Source organism: Andrographis paniculata, unplaced genomic scaffold, assembly GCF_009805555.1.
Source record: "Andrographis paniculata isolate CXL003 unplaced genomic scaffold, ASM980555v1 Contig37END, whole genome shotgun sequence".
In the NCBI taxonomy this organism is placed as follows: domain Eukaryota; kingdom Viridiplantae; phylum Streptophyta; class Magnoliopsida; order Lamiales; family Acanthaceae; genus Andrographis; species Andrographis paniculata.
Window position 1 is genome coordinate 5,659,400 of NW_026137570.1, and position 15,930 is coordinate 5,675,329.

General features: G+C 34.1%; 3 protein-coding genes across 5 annotated transcripts; all 3 read left to right on the forward strand.

Moving 5' to 3' along the window:
* The first annotated feature begins 4,308 nt into the window (after positions 1-4,308).
* LOC127250214 (uncharacterized) lies at positions 4,309-7,509 on the forward strand. 3 transcript variants are annotated; one of them, XR_007838590.1, is made up of 6 exons: positions 4,309-4,538; positions 5,508-5,889; positions 6,216-6,412; positions 6,524-6,665; positions 6,793-6,930; positions 7,097-7,509. XR_007838590.1 is itself a non-coding variant. In XM_051273374.1 (6 exons), the coding sequence occupies exons 1-6, from the start codon at positions 4,459-4,461 to the stop codon at positions 7,126-7,128; spliced, it is 993 nt and encodes a 330-aa protein (XP_051129331.1). In that variant the 5' UTR covers positions 4,309-4,458; the 3' UTR covers positions 7,129-7,509. The 3 variants fall into 3 exon arrangements, 2 of the variants coding, with proteins under 2 accessions (XP_051129331.1, XP_051129332.1); XM_051273374.1 differs by having other exon boundaries at positions 6,771-6,930; XM_051273375.1 differs by having other exon boundaries at positions 5,560-5,889; positions 6,771-6,930.
* Positions 7,510-8,239: 730 nt separating this feature from the next.
* Positions 8,240-11,853, forward strand: LOC127250677 (hydroxyproline O-galactosyltransferase GALT3). Its single transcript, XM_051274075.1, has 7 exons — positions 8,240-9,506; positions 9,594-9,835; positions 9,916-10,194; positions 10,481-10,609; positions 10,927-11,103; positions 11,245-11,352; positions 11,437-11,853. Exons 1-7 carry the CDS (start codon positions 8,702-8,704, stop codon positions 11,662-11,664), a joined length of 1,968 nt encoding a protein of 655 aa, XP_051130032.1. The 5' UTR covers positions 8,240-8,701; the 3' UTR covers positions 11,665-11,853.
* Positions 11,854-12,451: 598 nt separating this feature from the next.
* LOC127250406 (probable protein phosphatase 2C 47) lies at positions 12,452-15,451 on the forward strand. Its single transcript, XM_051273688.1, has 2 exons — positions 12,452-12,873; positions 13,916-15,451. The coding sequence occupies exons 1-2, from the start codon at positions 12,718-12,720 to the stop codon at positions 14,933-14,935; spliced, it is 1,176 nt and encodes a 391-aa protein (XP_051129645.1). The 5' UTR covers positions 12,452-12,717; the 3' UTR covers positions 14,936-15,451.
* Positions 15,452-15,930: the final 479 nt, after the last annotated feature.

Genomic DNA, 15,930 nt, shown 5'->3' on the forward strand with positions numbered 1-15,930 from the left:
TAATTTTTAATGCCTACGGTAGTATTTAAATATTTTTAGTAATATAAAGCGTCGAAAGATAGAGATAATTTAAGATGAAGAATTAAGAACATCTTCTTTATTAATTTTATGATTATCTTCCATTTTTACTATAATAATATTTATTACATTTAATAAGAAATACAATTATTATATATTTATTAATTTTTTAAAAAAATATTACATTCGATAAAAATAATAAAACAATAATTAAATATAAACCAAAAATTGTTGAAATTTTTGTTAGAAATATAATAATAATAATAATAATAATAATAATAATAATAATAATAATAATAATAATAATAATAATGATGTTATATTGCAAGAATATACTTATCGAAATAATTAAAGTCGATATCACAATAATTTTTTACCGAAATAAATTCGATAATCACAATAATTTATTGAAATTAATTTCAATAATCCATTTATCGAAATAATTCGATAATCACGTCGAGTCGAGTCGAGGTAGAACCTCTTTTCGTAAAAACAAATACACCCCGGTAGTGTCTTCGGTTCGTGGCGTAACGTTCCCAAAGATAAAACAACGTTCATCTTCGAATTAGGTTGCACCCCAGTATTTCGGCCGGATAAAGAATAGAAAACTCTCCGGAAAATTGGATTGTCGCCGGATATATAGGAGAAGAGAGGAATGAAATGGGAGATATTGTTTATGTTGTGGTTGTGTCTTTTAATAAGAGAAGATGAGGCTTTATATAGGCATCCATCCGGTGGGAAAATTAATTCACAATTGAATTTCCAATTTATTTTGTGAGCTATTGGGTTTTGAAACCGATTATAACCAATTATCCATTTAAATGCAATTTGAATCGTATACACGTTAGAGTATTCAAACCCACTTAATACATACTTACGTGCATCATTATTTATCATAATAAATGCATCATGCAGCATGTGCATATGCATTCTACGCATTCATTTGCTTGAAATAATGCAAATATAAAATTGACATGCATTTTATCATGTGCGTGAGTATTTATTACAATTATACAATTGTATTTTTGGGCTTTTTTATTTTTTTCTTGGGCTTCGATTTCAATAACATATTTTGTTGTTTTGATTGGTCCTCGGAGCATAGTAGACTTTGTCAAGTCTAATACCCAAGTCTTAACCCGCGACTACATTATTTGATCCGGGTAAGCGGCGCGCCAGTGGCTTTCCGGCATTTATATGCATAAACCATATCTTATAACCATTATAAAGCCCACATGCATTTCAACTCACTGAATAATCGGTTTCGAAAATTATGAATTTAATTTATAAGTTAAATTTCATCGATTAAATAAATAATCGATTAACCGATTATTCAACAATTTTAAAGTTTGAAACTCTAAATTTAACAAAAATTATTTATAAATATATTTAAAACTCATTAACCAATTATTACGTTTCATCTATCATATTTTAAAATTATTGTTTGTTCTCTATATTTTCATATTTAATTTTTAAAATAGTAAATTATATGGTTAAGATTATTAAAATTTATATTGGTCAATATTTAAAAGTTAAAATACAATACTATCTTTGTCTGGATCTTAGGGTCACAATTATTTTTTGTGTGTTGATATTTGAATATTAATTATTATATTAAGATATAGTACAAATCTAAGGAAAAAAAAAAGACAAAAATACTTCTATTAATGTCTTATAATACTAATATAATAATTTTGTATAAAAAATTATACAAATATAATATTTTTAATAATAAATACAATCATGTAAAATGTAAATGTATCCCTTAGAGGCAAACGGATGTTATTATATAAAAAATATTATTAGACAATAAAAATATGCATAAAAAATAAATAAATTATTTAATATTATTTATATTATTACATAATAAAAATATATATAAATAAATAAATTATTGTGGATGGATCCTATAAAATAATAAAAGTAATGAATTGAAGGCGATTTAAGGGCTGATAAACAAAGTAATTTAATATTGAGATGAATATGATGTAAATAAAATAGATAAAATAAAAAAGGTAAAATTGCTTATAATTCCCGTATGACTTCGAAATTCAGTATAAAATCTCTCTATACTTTAAAAAAACGTTGCATGAAACCCCACCGCCATGAAACTTTCATTGTGTGATGAGAAAATAATTTCCTATTTATGCAACATTTTCTAAAATATAAGGGCATCATACAATTTTAAAATAAAAGTGGGGATTTACGCTGAGTTTTAAAATCACAAAGGGATTTCATGCAACGTTTTTGAAAGTATATGGGGGCGCGTCGCAATTTTTAAAGTAAAATGAGAATTTACGCTATGTTTCGAAATGATAAGGGTTATGAACAATTTTGCAAAATAATAATAATAATAATAATAATAATAATAATAATAATAATAATAATAATAATAAATTAATTAATTAGAGGTAACGACTATCACAAATGCTTTGATGAAAAATTATATGAAAATTGTCTTGAAGAGATTTACGTGGAAAAGTCCCTTAGGTTGTGTTCTTTTATGGGTTTAAGATCATCGTCAATCAATTACTTCATTTTTGTAGTAGTTACGATAAAAATGCAGTTGATCTACAGTAATTTTACTTCAACCATATAAACTTCAATTTTCATTCTAAAAAGTATATTATCTATATATTCTTCTTTTATATTATTTTATACTAACTTTTTATATTTATAAATTACACCCCAATTTTAATTTATTTTTACAATATAACCAAAATATATATAATTACACATTATATATCACTTTAAAAAAATAAAATTATACACTAATTTTAAAAAAATAAAATTATATTACTTTTCAAAAAATAAAATTATACTTATTTAAAAAAAATAAAATAACATATAATTTTTAAAAAAAATAAAATTACACAATATACCACAAGAAATAACAAAAATACACAAACCCCACTCCAAAAATGGAGTGGAGTGTAGTGTTACTCCAAAACATTTTGGAGTAACACTATACCGCGCCCCAAAAATGGGGGAGGGGTAATTTAGGGTGGGTTGGACCCCTCCCCAAAAAAATTTATTTTATACTCAAAGTATTACATCAATATCCATTTCTATCATATCAAACAATTATTGAAATTCTAACTTTTTTATTATTCATAAATCCAAATCCAAACCTACAAACAGACACACCCTTAGATACTCCATTTGTCCCGGCACATGTCCCGCCACGCGATCACAAATGACTCATTTTCTTATAGTTCGTCTTACATAAAAAAATTTTCTATTTACGATAAATTTAACAATTTGAATATATATAATAAATATAAATTAATTTAATTAAATTCATATCATTCAAAACTTTTTTTTATTTATATCTCCTCTTAATAAATAAAGATTTTTATTATTTATATTATATTAATTTTTTTTTTTTATAAAATAATATTTTTATTATATATTTTTTATTTATATATATTATTTAAAATATTTAAATACGTGTTTTAATTTTTTTTTAATTATACACATCATGATCCAGTCAAAATCTTTTGAATTTTCTATTTTAACATGTACATTCAAATTTTTTCATTCCATTTTCTTAAGTATAATACATTTTATATAAATACAAAAATACCCATATTTATTATTATATAATTATTTTTACATAAAAAAATAAGAATAAAATTATTTTTACATGACTTCAATAAAATATTAATATACTTATTTTCTAGTACCAAAAATAAATAAAAAAATAGTGAGTAATAATTAATATTAAAACAATGCTTTCTTCCTCCTTAATCAAATGAGTCTCATAAATTTTGTTCTTTTTTTATTTTATGCATAATAATTGTGATATATTTGTAGTATATTTAAAATTTAAATAAAAATTAAATTGATATTAATATATAATTATTTTTTTATTTAACTTTAAAATAAAACAAATAAAATATTTTAGCTCTTATAATTAATTTATTAAGGGTGTGTTTGTTTGGGAGTTTGGATTTGAATAGTAAAAATTTTGAATTTGAATAGTTGTATGATGTGATATAAATAAGGTTTGATTTGATGTTTTGAATGTAAAATTTGATTTTTAGTATAATATAAAAAATAAAAAATAGGTGTTTGATTTAATGATTTTGGGGAAAAAAAATTGAATGAACAATAAAAATCCACCAAAATCCTTCAAACAAACGCAGCCAAAATTACATGAGATCTCCTTAACCAAGAGAATCTGAACTAGGGGTAGGGAGTATAATAGTATTAAATAAATAATAATAATTAAATAATAAAAGCATTTTAAAATCCCCAAACAAAATTTTAATCTGCCAAACCCGACGGCCCACGCGACGCCGCTGGAAGCTTCACCGTCTATCTTCTTCTCTTCCTCCCGTCTCCATCAAATAACTTCCTATTTGCCGCCAGTTCTCTATCTTCTCTACTCCACGCCCTAGTTTTCCCACGCTTGAATTGCTCCCCATTCCCACTCTAGCAATGGCTATAGAAACTGCAGACGCCACCGCTACAACGGCCTCAGAATTCGCTTTAGCCGACACCGATATCAACTGGGACAGGTATTTCTTAATCCACTGCAGCTGCAACTGCTACCCTTGTTTCCCCCTGTTAAAATAGCATTTTGCTCTAGTCGAGTGGGTGATCACGGTATTTTGACTATATGGGGACTGGGAGCTAGGTCTTTAAAATGCTCTCTTTGGTTACCTTTTAACGTCACGTATAATGTTCCGAAGCGTCACTTGCGACAGCAAATCGTTCGCTATGGTGTATAGTTCAATGTGGAACAAAGAGTTGTTTTTATATGGATTTTTTATTTGGATGAAGATAATGACAAAACCATAAACTAAAACTGAAGTAAATGGTGCATGTTCACCAGTCACCACAAATTAGTCTTAAAACATCACCAATATACATACACAGACACGTGTGTGCCTGTGCTGCATCAATGTGGAAATCTGGTACACACGCCATTAAAGGCTCTATTTTGTTGCAATAAGGCACTGCTTTGTCGCGTTATGAAGTGTCAAATTCTTCTCCTAGCTGTGAAGCAAATGATTTATTCGCAAGGTGCAATATTTACTGGAAATGAAAAGAGTTATCTAATTCTAGGGCTTGTTTTTTACTGTATTAAGTTATAATTGTTTATGCTATAAATGGTGGCCGAAGTGAACAAAAAGCACAAGGTTGCAAAAATGGTTCACTCTGGCATTGCTTGCCATAAGATTGATTTTGTTGTTTTGTCAATAAGATAATATTTTACATTGTCTCAAGTGATTGCTTAGGGATAATTACATTCATGATTGGGGGGCTTAGGGATCTTTTTCACTCTAAACTGTTGTTTTAGTACTTACGGTGGTCTGTGTGAGATATTAAAGTTAAAACTTCATTTATAGCTGTCTAGTCTAAGTTAGCACATTTCATGCTAATTCCTATTAGATGGGTTCTTAGGTTTAGTAAGAAATGGAGGCATTAACCATTTTTAAGATATATCAATGGGCTGGTTGATTTCCTTGTGCCACAAAATGTAGGTTGGATAAGACGAGATTTCACATTATTGGAGCCATTCTATTTACTGTGCAGTCAGCTTTGATACACCCTACAGCTGTTGTGAAGACAAGAATGCAAGTGGCTGATTCTGGCTTCTCTCAGATGTCTGGATTGTCTGTTTTTAGACACATTATAAGGAGTGATGGCATTCCAGGCATTTTTAGAGGCTTCGCAACATCAGCCATTGGATCCTTGCCTGGTCGAGTCCTTGCTTTAACTTCCCTTGAAATGTCAAAGGATATGATGCTGAAGTACACGGAGGACCTGAATATGCCAGAAGCAACACGAATTGGTTTTGCAAATGCAATTGCTGGACTGTCTTCCAATTTAGCTTCTTGCATATACTTTGTTCCTTTGGATGTGGTGAGTATTCTATTCTATCACCCTATCTGGAGATTGTTCTTGTACATTTGTTTAGCTTTAGATGGTATTCAACTCAAACAAGCAGCAGGAATGATTACCAGAGGAGATAACTTCTTATATCCAGTTGTCTATAGTATAGTTCTAGAAGTAAATATTTCATCAAGAGTTCTTAATCTTTAATAAGTCATTTATGTGGTGAATAGGTGCTAACTAGATTGAAGAGGAAATTATTATTATTTAAAAAAAAAAAACTGTTCTGACATTTGTATCTGGTGGATGTGCCATCCCCTGGATTCAGCTTTTCATATTATTTACTTCTTTTCCAGATCTGCCAGCGGCTAATGGTTCAAGGGCTTCCTGGGAGCGCGCCTTGCAATGGTCCATTCGATGTTATGCAGAAAGTTATAAAAATAGAAGGGCTTCGTGGCATGTACAGGGGCTTTGGATTAACAGCTGTAACTCAGTCTCCTGCATCTGCACTTTGGTGGGGAATCTATGGTGCTGCCCAACATAGCATCTGGAGGTAAACCTGTTGACACAGCAGTTTAAGAGTTGTAGTAGGCTTTTGATACCATCAACTTTCATACATGATCTTACTTGATGTGATCAATTCTTCATATGACATCTTAATTAGGGGTTTGGGCTATAGAGATGATTTAGAAAAGAAGCCATCTCATGCAGAAATGGCTGTTGTCCAAGCTGCAGCAGGAACAATAGCTGGTGCTTGTAGTTCAGTGATTACTACTCCTATTGATACTGTCAAGACACGACTTCAGGTGATGCCAATTATGAGTAGCAATAGATGAAATTATCTTAAATCACACCCATAAGGAAATGAAATTTCTGATTGATGCTTGCATTTTATCCGGTATGATATATAGGTTATTGATGATTATGGTGTAGGAAGACCATCTGTGATGAAAACTGTGAAGGCTCTTCTTAAAGAGGATGGATGGAAAGGCTTCTACCGAGGATTTGGCCCTCGGTTTTTAAACATGTCGTTCTATGGCACTACAATGATAGTAACTTATGAACTGATAAGTAAGATCAATTTTCATCTTTTAGAATTGAAGAAGTTGTGCATTATTGAGTTTTTGGGCAAGCAATCTTTCTCAAACAGAAGTCTTCTGAATGTGATCTAACAGCATTGAGCTATTGCTAATTACTTGTGTGCTATTAATCATGTATTTTATTTTATTTTTTTCAGAGAGATTGTCGTTGAAGCAAGTGCGCGAGTAGTACACTCCTGTGGTGCATCACTCTGCAATATTCCGGAACAGTGCAACTTTGTTTTGTTGGCAAATTTTCTAAGCTATCGGCAAAGAGCCCAAAATGAGTTACGGGCAACCTCGCAGTTTCTAGTTCATTTATTCATTTGTAACCTTGTTCTAAGAAATGGTTAGAAAAATTAGCTTAAGAAAGTTTTTGAATACTAAACTGGGATTATGTTAATTGTCAAATGTATGCATTCATAATAGCTTCTGTGAGGCTCTGTAGTTTTACCATCGACGCAATATAGTTTATTATTTTTGGCTCAAATGATAGCACATTCTTTTTGTATATAGAAAGCCTTAATTTGTGCATCTATATTGGGCACATGTATCATGAATGTAGCACAAATTTCCATTCTGTTTGTTATGCTAATTTCTTTTAGTATGTTGCACGTACCTCGAACAGTAACTGGCTATTTTTGTATAGCATCCGTTAGAGTCACTTTTTTTTTTATTATATTTATTATTGTTTTTTTCAGTTTTTACTATAATAAAATTTATTATATTTCATAAGAAATACAATTATTAAAATTTATTATTTTTCTCAATAATTGATTATTTTTTTAAAAAAAAACTAAATACTATAAAAAAAATTTGAAATAAAAAAATTTAAATCATAAATTTAACCTAAGTTACGTATAAATATATTTAAAATTTATTAACCAATTTTTATGCTTTATTTATCCTATTTTAAAATTATTTGTTAGTCCCTATTTTTTATACAACTAGTAAATATAACGATCCTTTCAATTCTTAAATCTGTTAAATTCATAGACAATGAATCAAATCAAGCTTCTTTTGATAATCTAAAATTTTAAAATAAAGATAAATAAATTATTATAAATTTATAAAATAGTAAAAGTATTAAATTGAAAATGATTTATTCTATTTTATAATTTGACTACTAAGATGAATATAATGTGAATTAACAGATATAAAACATAAATAATAGAACAGATGTAATGGCTATAAAATATGTTATTATATCAATGTGAGATCATGTCCAATTGTCCACCTACTATATAGGCGGTGGTATGATGAAGGGTGGAAGCCTCTTGTCTGATTTGCTATAATTATTATTGTTCTCATTTTTGGCGAGTAGGGACTAGGGACCAACCTCAACATACGCTTCAAGTTTCAACAACACTTTTTACCTCCGCCTTTAGAAATTGTAGGTGGAAAGGGATCTCTGTTCTCTTCCAATCCCATATAATAGATCCACCCGCAAGTAAGAAAAGCTACTTCTTTCTCTTTCTGTTTCTGACCTTTGCCCCTCATCACATTTGTGCTTTCTTTTGCTTCTCATATTTCTTACTCGACCGGGTCCCAATTCCTTTCCGTCTCTTCTTGCTATCTGAGCTGAGCTTGAACTCTGCTTCTTACTTTTGAAGTTTGTTCTGGAAGTGAAGTTGAGTAGGGTTCCGATAATTTTTAACTGACGGTAACTTCTGCTGCCAAAAGTAGTGGAATCAGCAGCTGTCGGAAGTGCGGCGGGCATTATACGATTATTTATATTATATTATGCGAAGCACAATTCCTCGATGAGGAAGTGGACTGGGGGGTTGCTGATTATTGGCCTGGGTTCGGTTTTGCTTGTCAGTTACAGTTTCATTCAGAAATCTGAACCTCCCAAGAAACACTCTCAGTCTGCAGCATACGATTTCTTTAATCCGCATCCAGTGAAAGAAGAAAATTCAGACGCCAATGCCAATGCTAGCGATGGTTTTCCACAAGCTAAAGCTAAAGGTGAAGACGAAAAACAGCAGCAGATTACCATATCGAAACCCCAGTTTAGAGATGTTGAAGGGCTGAATGATTTGTACAGCTTGAGTGTAAATCTGACCCGGGAAGACACTGCTAATTCAATGCTTGCATGGCGTCTGATGAGATTTTTGTTTCCAAGATCGGATGCATTGCCTGAAACTGCTCAAGGGATTAAAGAGGCTGCAGCAATGGTGAAAGATTTGCTTTCCATGATTAAGGATTATAATGCTTTGAAAGCTGCAGATGCTGTTCCGGACAAACTTTGCCCACATTTTGTTAGCACTTCTAATGCTACCCTGTTGAGGAACGAGAGTTTTCTTGAGATCCCCTGTGGTCTAGTTGAGGGTTCTTCTGTCACACTAATAGGAATCCCCAACTCGCGACAAGACAGCTTCCAAATTGAATTGGTTGGTTCACAAATCAACGAGGCAATGCCTCCAATTGTGTTGCAGGTTAAGGTTCTTTTGCCTGGCCAGGACTTGACAAAAGAGCCCATTACTATCCAGAATACATGGACTCAAGAATCCGGGTGGGGGAAGGAGGAGAGCTGCCCTCATCATGGTGCACCTGATCTTCTCAGAGGTACATCTTGCTAGAGAGCTTAATCTTGAAACTATTTATGTAACTTTATAATTGACCAATCTTGGCAATGGACATACATCTTTGCAGTTGATGGACTGGAGAAGTGTAACTCTCAGATTGTTCAAGTAAATGCAAGGGATGGTCTGAATGTGACACACTCTGCAAACAGAAAATTAAATAATGTTTCTGAAGGGCATACAAGTGCCCATGCAAGTGCTACTTTCCACTTTGTTGATGGTAACCCCTTCACTGCCACACTGTGGGCTGGTGATGAGGGGTTTCACATGACAGTGAATGGAAGGCATGAAACATCATTTTCATTTAGAGAGGTGAGCTATTTGTGCCATATTTGGGGTTTGTGCCATATTGATCAGCTCGTCTAATTATAAGGCTTATACGACAATTACAGAGACTTGAACCATGGCTTGTTAATAGAGTCTATGCAAAGGGTGGCTTGACTGTTTTATCTATACTAGCAAAAGGACTACCTGTTAGTGAAGACGTGGATTTAATTGCTGATGCTCGAGAGCTCAAAGCTACACCTGTTTATAATAAAAGTCTAGAACTGCTGATTGGAGTTTTCTCCTCAGGGAACAATTTTGAGAGGCGGATGGCGCTGAGGAGAACTTGGATGCAATATGATGCTGTGCGCTCTGGAAATGTGGTGGTTCGGTTTTTCATTGGGCTTGTACGTGAGTCACTGCAGAAACTGCTTGAAAGTTGTTTAATTATGCCAACACAAGTCTTTATGAACCTCATCTTATACTGCCTTCTGATGATATTCTGTCTATTCTCTTAATTGTGCACATCTAGCCATGTCTGTGTTTTTATTTTATTCCCTGAAAATTCTAGTTCGATAATGAGATATCACTACCAGAAATCAACTTAATGGTGCATTTTGATGAATGACAAATAGTGACTAATTCTGCTACTGCCCATCTAACTTTTTTTTTTTTTTCAATTAAACGTTGCAGCACAAGAATAAAGATGTAAATTTGAAGCTATGGAAAGAAGCTCAAGCATTTGGAGATATCCAGTTGATGCCTTTTGTTGATTACTATGGCCTGCTCACTTACAAAACCATTGGTATTTGCATTCTTGGGGTATGCATTAGCTTTTCTTAATGCTATTAGAGTCTGTGTTGTCGCTTGCTGTGTTTCTACTTTATTTTAGATCCTTTTTAAATATGCTAAATTTATAGTTCTTTATGATTTTGCTTGTTATAGTAAAAGTTTCATCCAAAGTGAAAGAATAGAAGTCTCCATAAAGACAGATTAGTTTGGCATTGTAGTAAAAAATAGTGTAAGATGATGGGATACTGTTATGAAGCCTTTTGGGTTTTGTTTTTTTCACCGTTTCTTGATTCAATGGATAAGCATGAGTTGCATTTGTTCATGGTTGCAACATGTATTTGAAACAGACTAAAGTTCTATCCGCTCGATTCATCATGAAAATGGATGATGATGCATTTTTAAGGATTGATGAACTTTTATCAAGTCTCGAGGGAAAGGCCCCCGATGGACGCCTGTACGGTCAAATATCCTTTGAGTCAGCTCCTCGCAGGGAGATGGACAATAAGTGGTTTGTAAGTGAAGAGGTAAGCATCATCATCCCTTATTACAGTGCAGTGGAGTGGACAATCCCTGATTGGGACTACATACATACATGTTGAATTGTTGATTGTCATGTCTAATATATACATTGGATCTTTCTCTCTCTCTTTCTTTCTCTTGGACAGGAGTGGCCACGGTCCTCATATCCTCCTTGGGCTCATGGACCAGGATATGTGATTTCCCAGGACATTGCAAGATTTATTGTTAAAGGTCACCAAGAAATGAACCTCATGGTAAAACTAATAGTTGAATGGATCATGATTTGAAGTTCATATATGAGTTAATTAAACTTGTCTTTTTTGTGGGAATTCCTGCAGCTTTTCAAGCTGGAAGATGTTGCTGTGGGGATATGGATGGAGCAATTTGGGAAGAATGGGAAGAGGAGATGCGAGTATGTCAACGATGATCGATTCTACATTGCCGGGTGTGAATCAGACTACATTCTAGTTCACTACCAGAATCCTAGGATGATGTTGTGCCTGTGGGAGAAGCTCCTCCATGTCCATGAAGAGGAGGGGAAGAAAGCTGCAGAATGCTGTGAGTGAAGTGGATATAATACCCTAAACCCCTTATTGCAACCTTTTCATTCACTTGTTTACTATTTATCCATTCGATTATATATGTTAAAGTTTAGGTGATTTCGTTAGGGTGTGCAAAATTTTAGATTTTTTATCACCGACTGAATTCGAATTAAATTTGAAATTTTGAATTCGGTAATTTAGTAATTTCGGACAATATTAGTATATGCTAAATTCAATATTTTTAAAATTAATTGAAATAATTATTTTATTTAATATTATATATACATATATTTTATTTTTCAAAAGAATTACTTTATATAACACAATTCTTGAAACATAAAAAAAATTATAATTTTAAATTATCATAAATTTGATCAATTCGAAAAAAAATAAAATTGGAAATATGAATTTAAAATTGAATTTGGTCGAATTTTTTTTTTAACAAATTTCCGAAAAAATCGAATTGAAGTATCCAAATTACCAATTTAGTTTTCCATGCACACCCTAGATTTGGTGTAGGATATGGATGGATGGATGGATCACTAATCCCACCGACATACTACAACAACTAAAATTGGTAACATCTGACGTCATCCTCTCGTCATGGCAAGCAAACCAATCCCATGACCTAATAATGACGTTGATTCATTCATACCGATACAAATACAAATACATACATATGGTGTTATAATTAATTTAATTTTTAAAATTTAATTTAATTAATTATTGGGGGCGTTGGGCTGCCGCGTGGAGCAAACCGCCGCCGACCTAATAAGAAGAAAGGAAAGAACTCTGGAAGGCAGTTTCCTTATAACAGAACAGAACACCACCATTACTTACCAATTTCTATTCGATTCGAGTCCAGTAACTTCTTTCCAACGACGTTTTCTCTCTATTCTTTTTCCTTCATAGTTTTCCCTTTTTAACAGTCAAGAAAAAAACGCGCACGCCTCCTTCCTTCCTTCAACAACGAACGAATCTCCTCTCCGATCACACGCAATTGCACATACTTCTTCTCCTCCTCTGCAACTTTTTTGTTACTCGCCCTACCCGGAACTTCCCAGTAACCGTGAAAATATGGTGGCCGAAGCGCAACTTGTTTGCCAACCTGCCGTCGCTCTTCAGTACCTTTGTGCCCCCGCCATCGAGATTCAGCCTCCTGATTTTCTTGACGAATCACGTCCCCCAACTGGTGATGTCCCTCTCTCCATCGATCCTCAGCGCCGTGAATCGGTACGCTTCCTTATCTTGACCTAATTTTCTTGAATGAATTTTCATTAAATCTGATGCCGCTTACTCTAGGGTTTCTTTTTTTTTTTCTCTCATGATTTTGAGGGTTTGACTTTGGGAATTTACCTTTTCGCCTTCTATTATTTGTGCCCTGTGAAGACGAGATTCAATTCCTAGTTGTGTTTCAATCGTGGATAATGAGTTTTTAACTGTCGTTTTTGGTTGATGCGTGCCTGTATGCTTATAGTGATGTTTTCTTCTCCTTGAATTTTACCGTCTTGGTGCCGGCCTAAGGTTTCCCGTGATGCCTCCGTTACTGTGTGATCGACATATTCGTCTTAAAATTGTTTACGCTGCCTTTTTTTCTTAGTAATTTCTTGAATTAACTAAATTTTAGTTAATCGTTGTCCAACAGTTTTTCTGTGCGACGAACTAACTAATTAGCTTATAATGAGAATCGCGAAATCAGGTCTTAAGATTCAGGCAGCAGAATGGTCATCCAATTTCTGAACAAGGGTTTGAATCTTTACCATCCTGATTACTGAATCAACCTTGTGTTTATACCTTTTTCCGAGTATTTTTGGGGAATCTTTAGTTTTACTTCTGATATTTCTTCTATGGCTGCTCAACTGTTTTGTTTAATGGCAACTCACAATTTAGTTTAGTTGGGAATCTTAAAAGGTGTTTCTTAAGACTGTAGCAGCAGAATCTTCATCCAATTTTGTGAACAAGAGTTTGAGATTTATATTATCATGATACTGATTCCTGGTGTTACCAACAACTGGATGAGGCTTTACTGTATTCAAGTAGCGCATGTAGTACGTAGATGAAACTGTGCTTGATGTTTGGATTTTCCATGACTAGTCAGAAGCCCCCTTGTCTGATTGAATGCGCATTAGCATTATATCGAATGCAAACTTATCATATCACATGACATGTATAAAATCCACTTAAAAATAGTTTGTGTATCTCACCTATCTTTTGGTTTACCAATGTGGTTTTTTCAAAACTTATGGTCTAATGGAATCTTTTTACCTGTTGCCAGGCTCTGAGTTGCTCAACGAGCATACATACTACTGCAATATCTAAAGCTACCAGAAAGTTTACTCCAAAAATTCGTTCCGGCAGCCATACTGATCTTGGTCCTCGCAGTTCCAATGAGGACCAACATGTTCGGATCGATGATCTGAGCAGCCACTTGGGGTCACTGTACAGTTGGCATGAACCAGGCTCTTTTTATGCAGTGTTTGATGGTCATGGTGGTCCTAATGCTGCAGTTTTCATGAAGAATAATGCCACACAATTTTTCTTTGAAAATGCTGAATTACCCGGAGCATCTGATATTGATGAAAAATTCTTGCAAGATATGGAGAAGTCCCATCTCAAATCATTTTTGTTGGCTGATCAAGCCATGGCTGATGAACAAGGTGGTGTTGATCCGTATTGTGGAACTACAGCGCTCACTGCCCTGATCCTCGGAAGGAATCTGCTCATTGCAAATGCTGGAGACTGTAGGGCTGTCCTCTGTAGGAATGGAGATGCAGTTCAACTGTCCCAAGATCACAGGCCATCGAGCCAGATGGAAAGAAAGCGGGTTGAGAACTTGGGAGGTACTATTGAGTATGGGTATTTAAACGGGGAGCTTGCTGTTACTCGATCTCTGGGAGACTGGTATATGAAACTTCCTCTTGGATCTGTATCACCTCTGACTGCGGAGCCAGAGTTTCGGTGGACTTTGCTGAGTGAGGATGATGAATTCCTGATAATTGGATGTGATGGGATTTGGGATGTTATATCAAACCAGGAAGCAGTGAGCCTGGTGCGTCGGGTGCTCAGACATCACAATGACCCGCAGGTTTGTGCAAAAGAACTTGTGGAACAGGCACTTAGGCAAGATACTTGTGACAATGTAACTGCTGTTGTGGTCTGTTTCTCGTCGTCGCCACCTGAGATTCGAGATTCTTCGGTGGGGGATCATCCAACAGGGCAAAGACCAAGGATGAGGTTCTGTATGTCTGAGGAGGCACGGAACAAGTTGAGGAGCTTATTAGAAGGCGGTAAGTGAGGTTCTGGACGTCCTGACCTGGTTGAAGGATTGATCACACGACAGTACTATGACGGGGTTTTGGTTGTACAGATTATTATATATTATATATATATATGGTGATTCTTGTTGGTGCTGGTGGGCGTTGGCGAGTTTGCGGGAAATGAAGCTGCAACCTTGCTGTGGGTTTGTGGCGGGCGTCGGAATGAGTCATGGATGCATAAGATGAAGATGAAGATGCAAGTTATGGATGTATGTATTAGGAGGTAATGATTATGGATTGATTGATGTTATTATTGGGGGATGGATTGATAAATTGAATGAGGAGCGAAGGAACAAACATAGGCCTGCCTGGCAGGTTAGTTGTTGCTGTGCCTGCGGACTGACCGACTGAGGAGGACACGACACAGCACAGCACACCACACCACACTAGTCTACCTCTCTGGTATTCGTTAGTTAGTTAATTGGTTAGTTTAGTTGTGTCTTGTTGAGTCTGACAATATAATACTTGCTGCACAATCTTTTTGTTTTTGTTCCTTTTTTTTCGTATTTGTATTTGTAATTTTGTGTGTCTGCATGTGTAGTGTAGCGTATGGTGTGGTATGAAGGATGGGTGATAGCTCGCCTCAAGTCTTTCATCCCATCCCATCCCATCCCATCCCCAATTTGAAATCAGAAATAATACTAATCATCGTAATCAGAAAAAAAAAAAAAAAAAATTAATTTATTGGCGTGTTCGTGGCATGGGATTGGCAGATGGATAGAATTTTACTGGTAGAGACTAGATAGAGAGAGAGAGGGTGGCGGGGATGGGGTTCATGCTCATGATAATGATAATGATAATGATAATGCTAGTGGTCATGCTCAACCACTCGCTCCCTCGTCAACCCTCCATCCTTTTTTTAGTTTTTATTTTTATTATTTTTATTCAAAAGTAAGCATTGGTTAAACTCCGATTCATCTAATACTTTGCAAACTAAGCCCGTCAGGCAAATGGGATCTCATAAGGATGACAA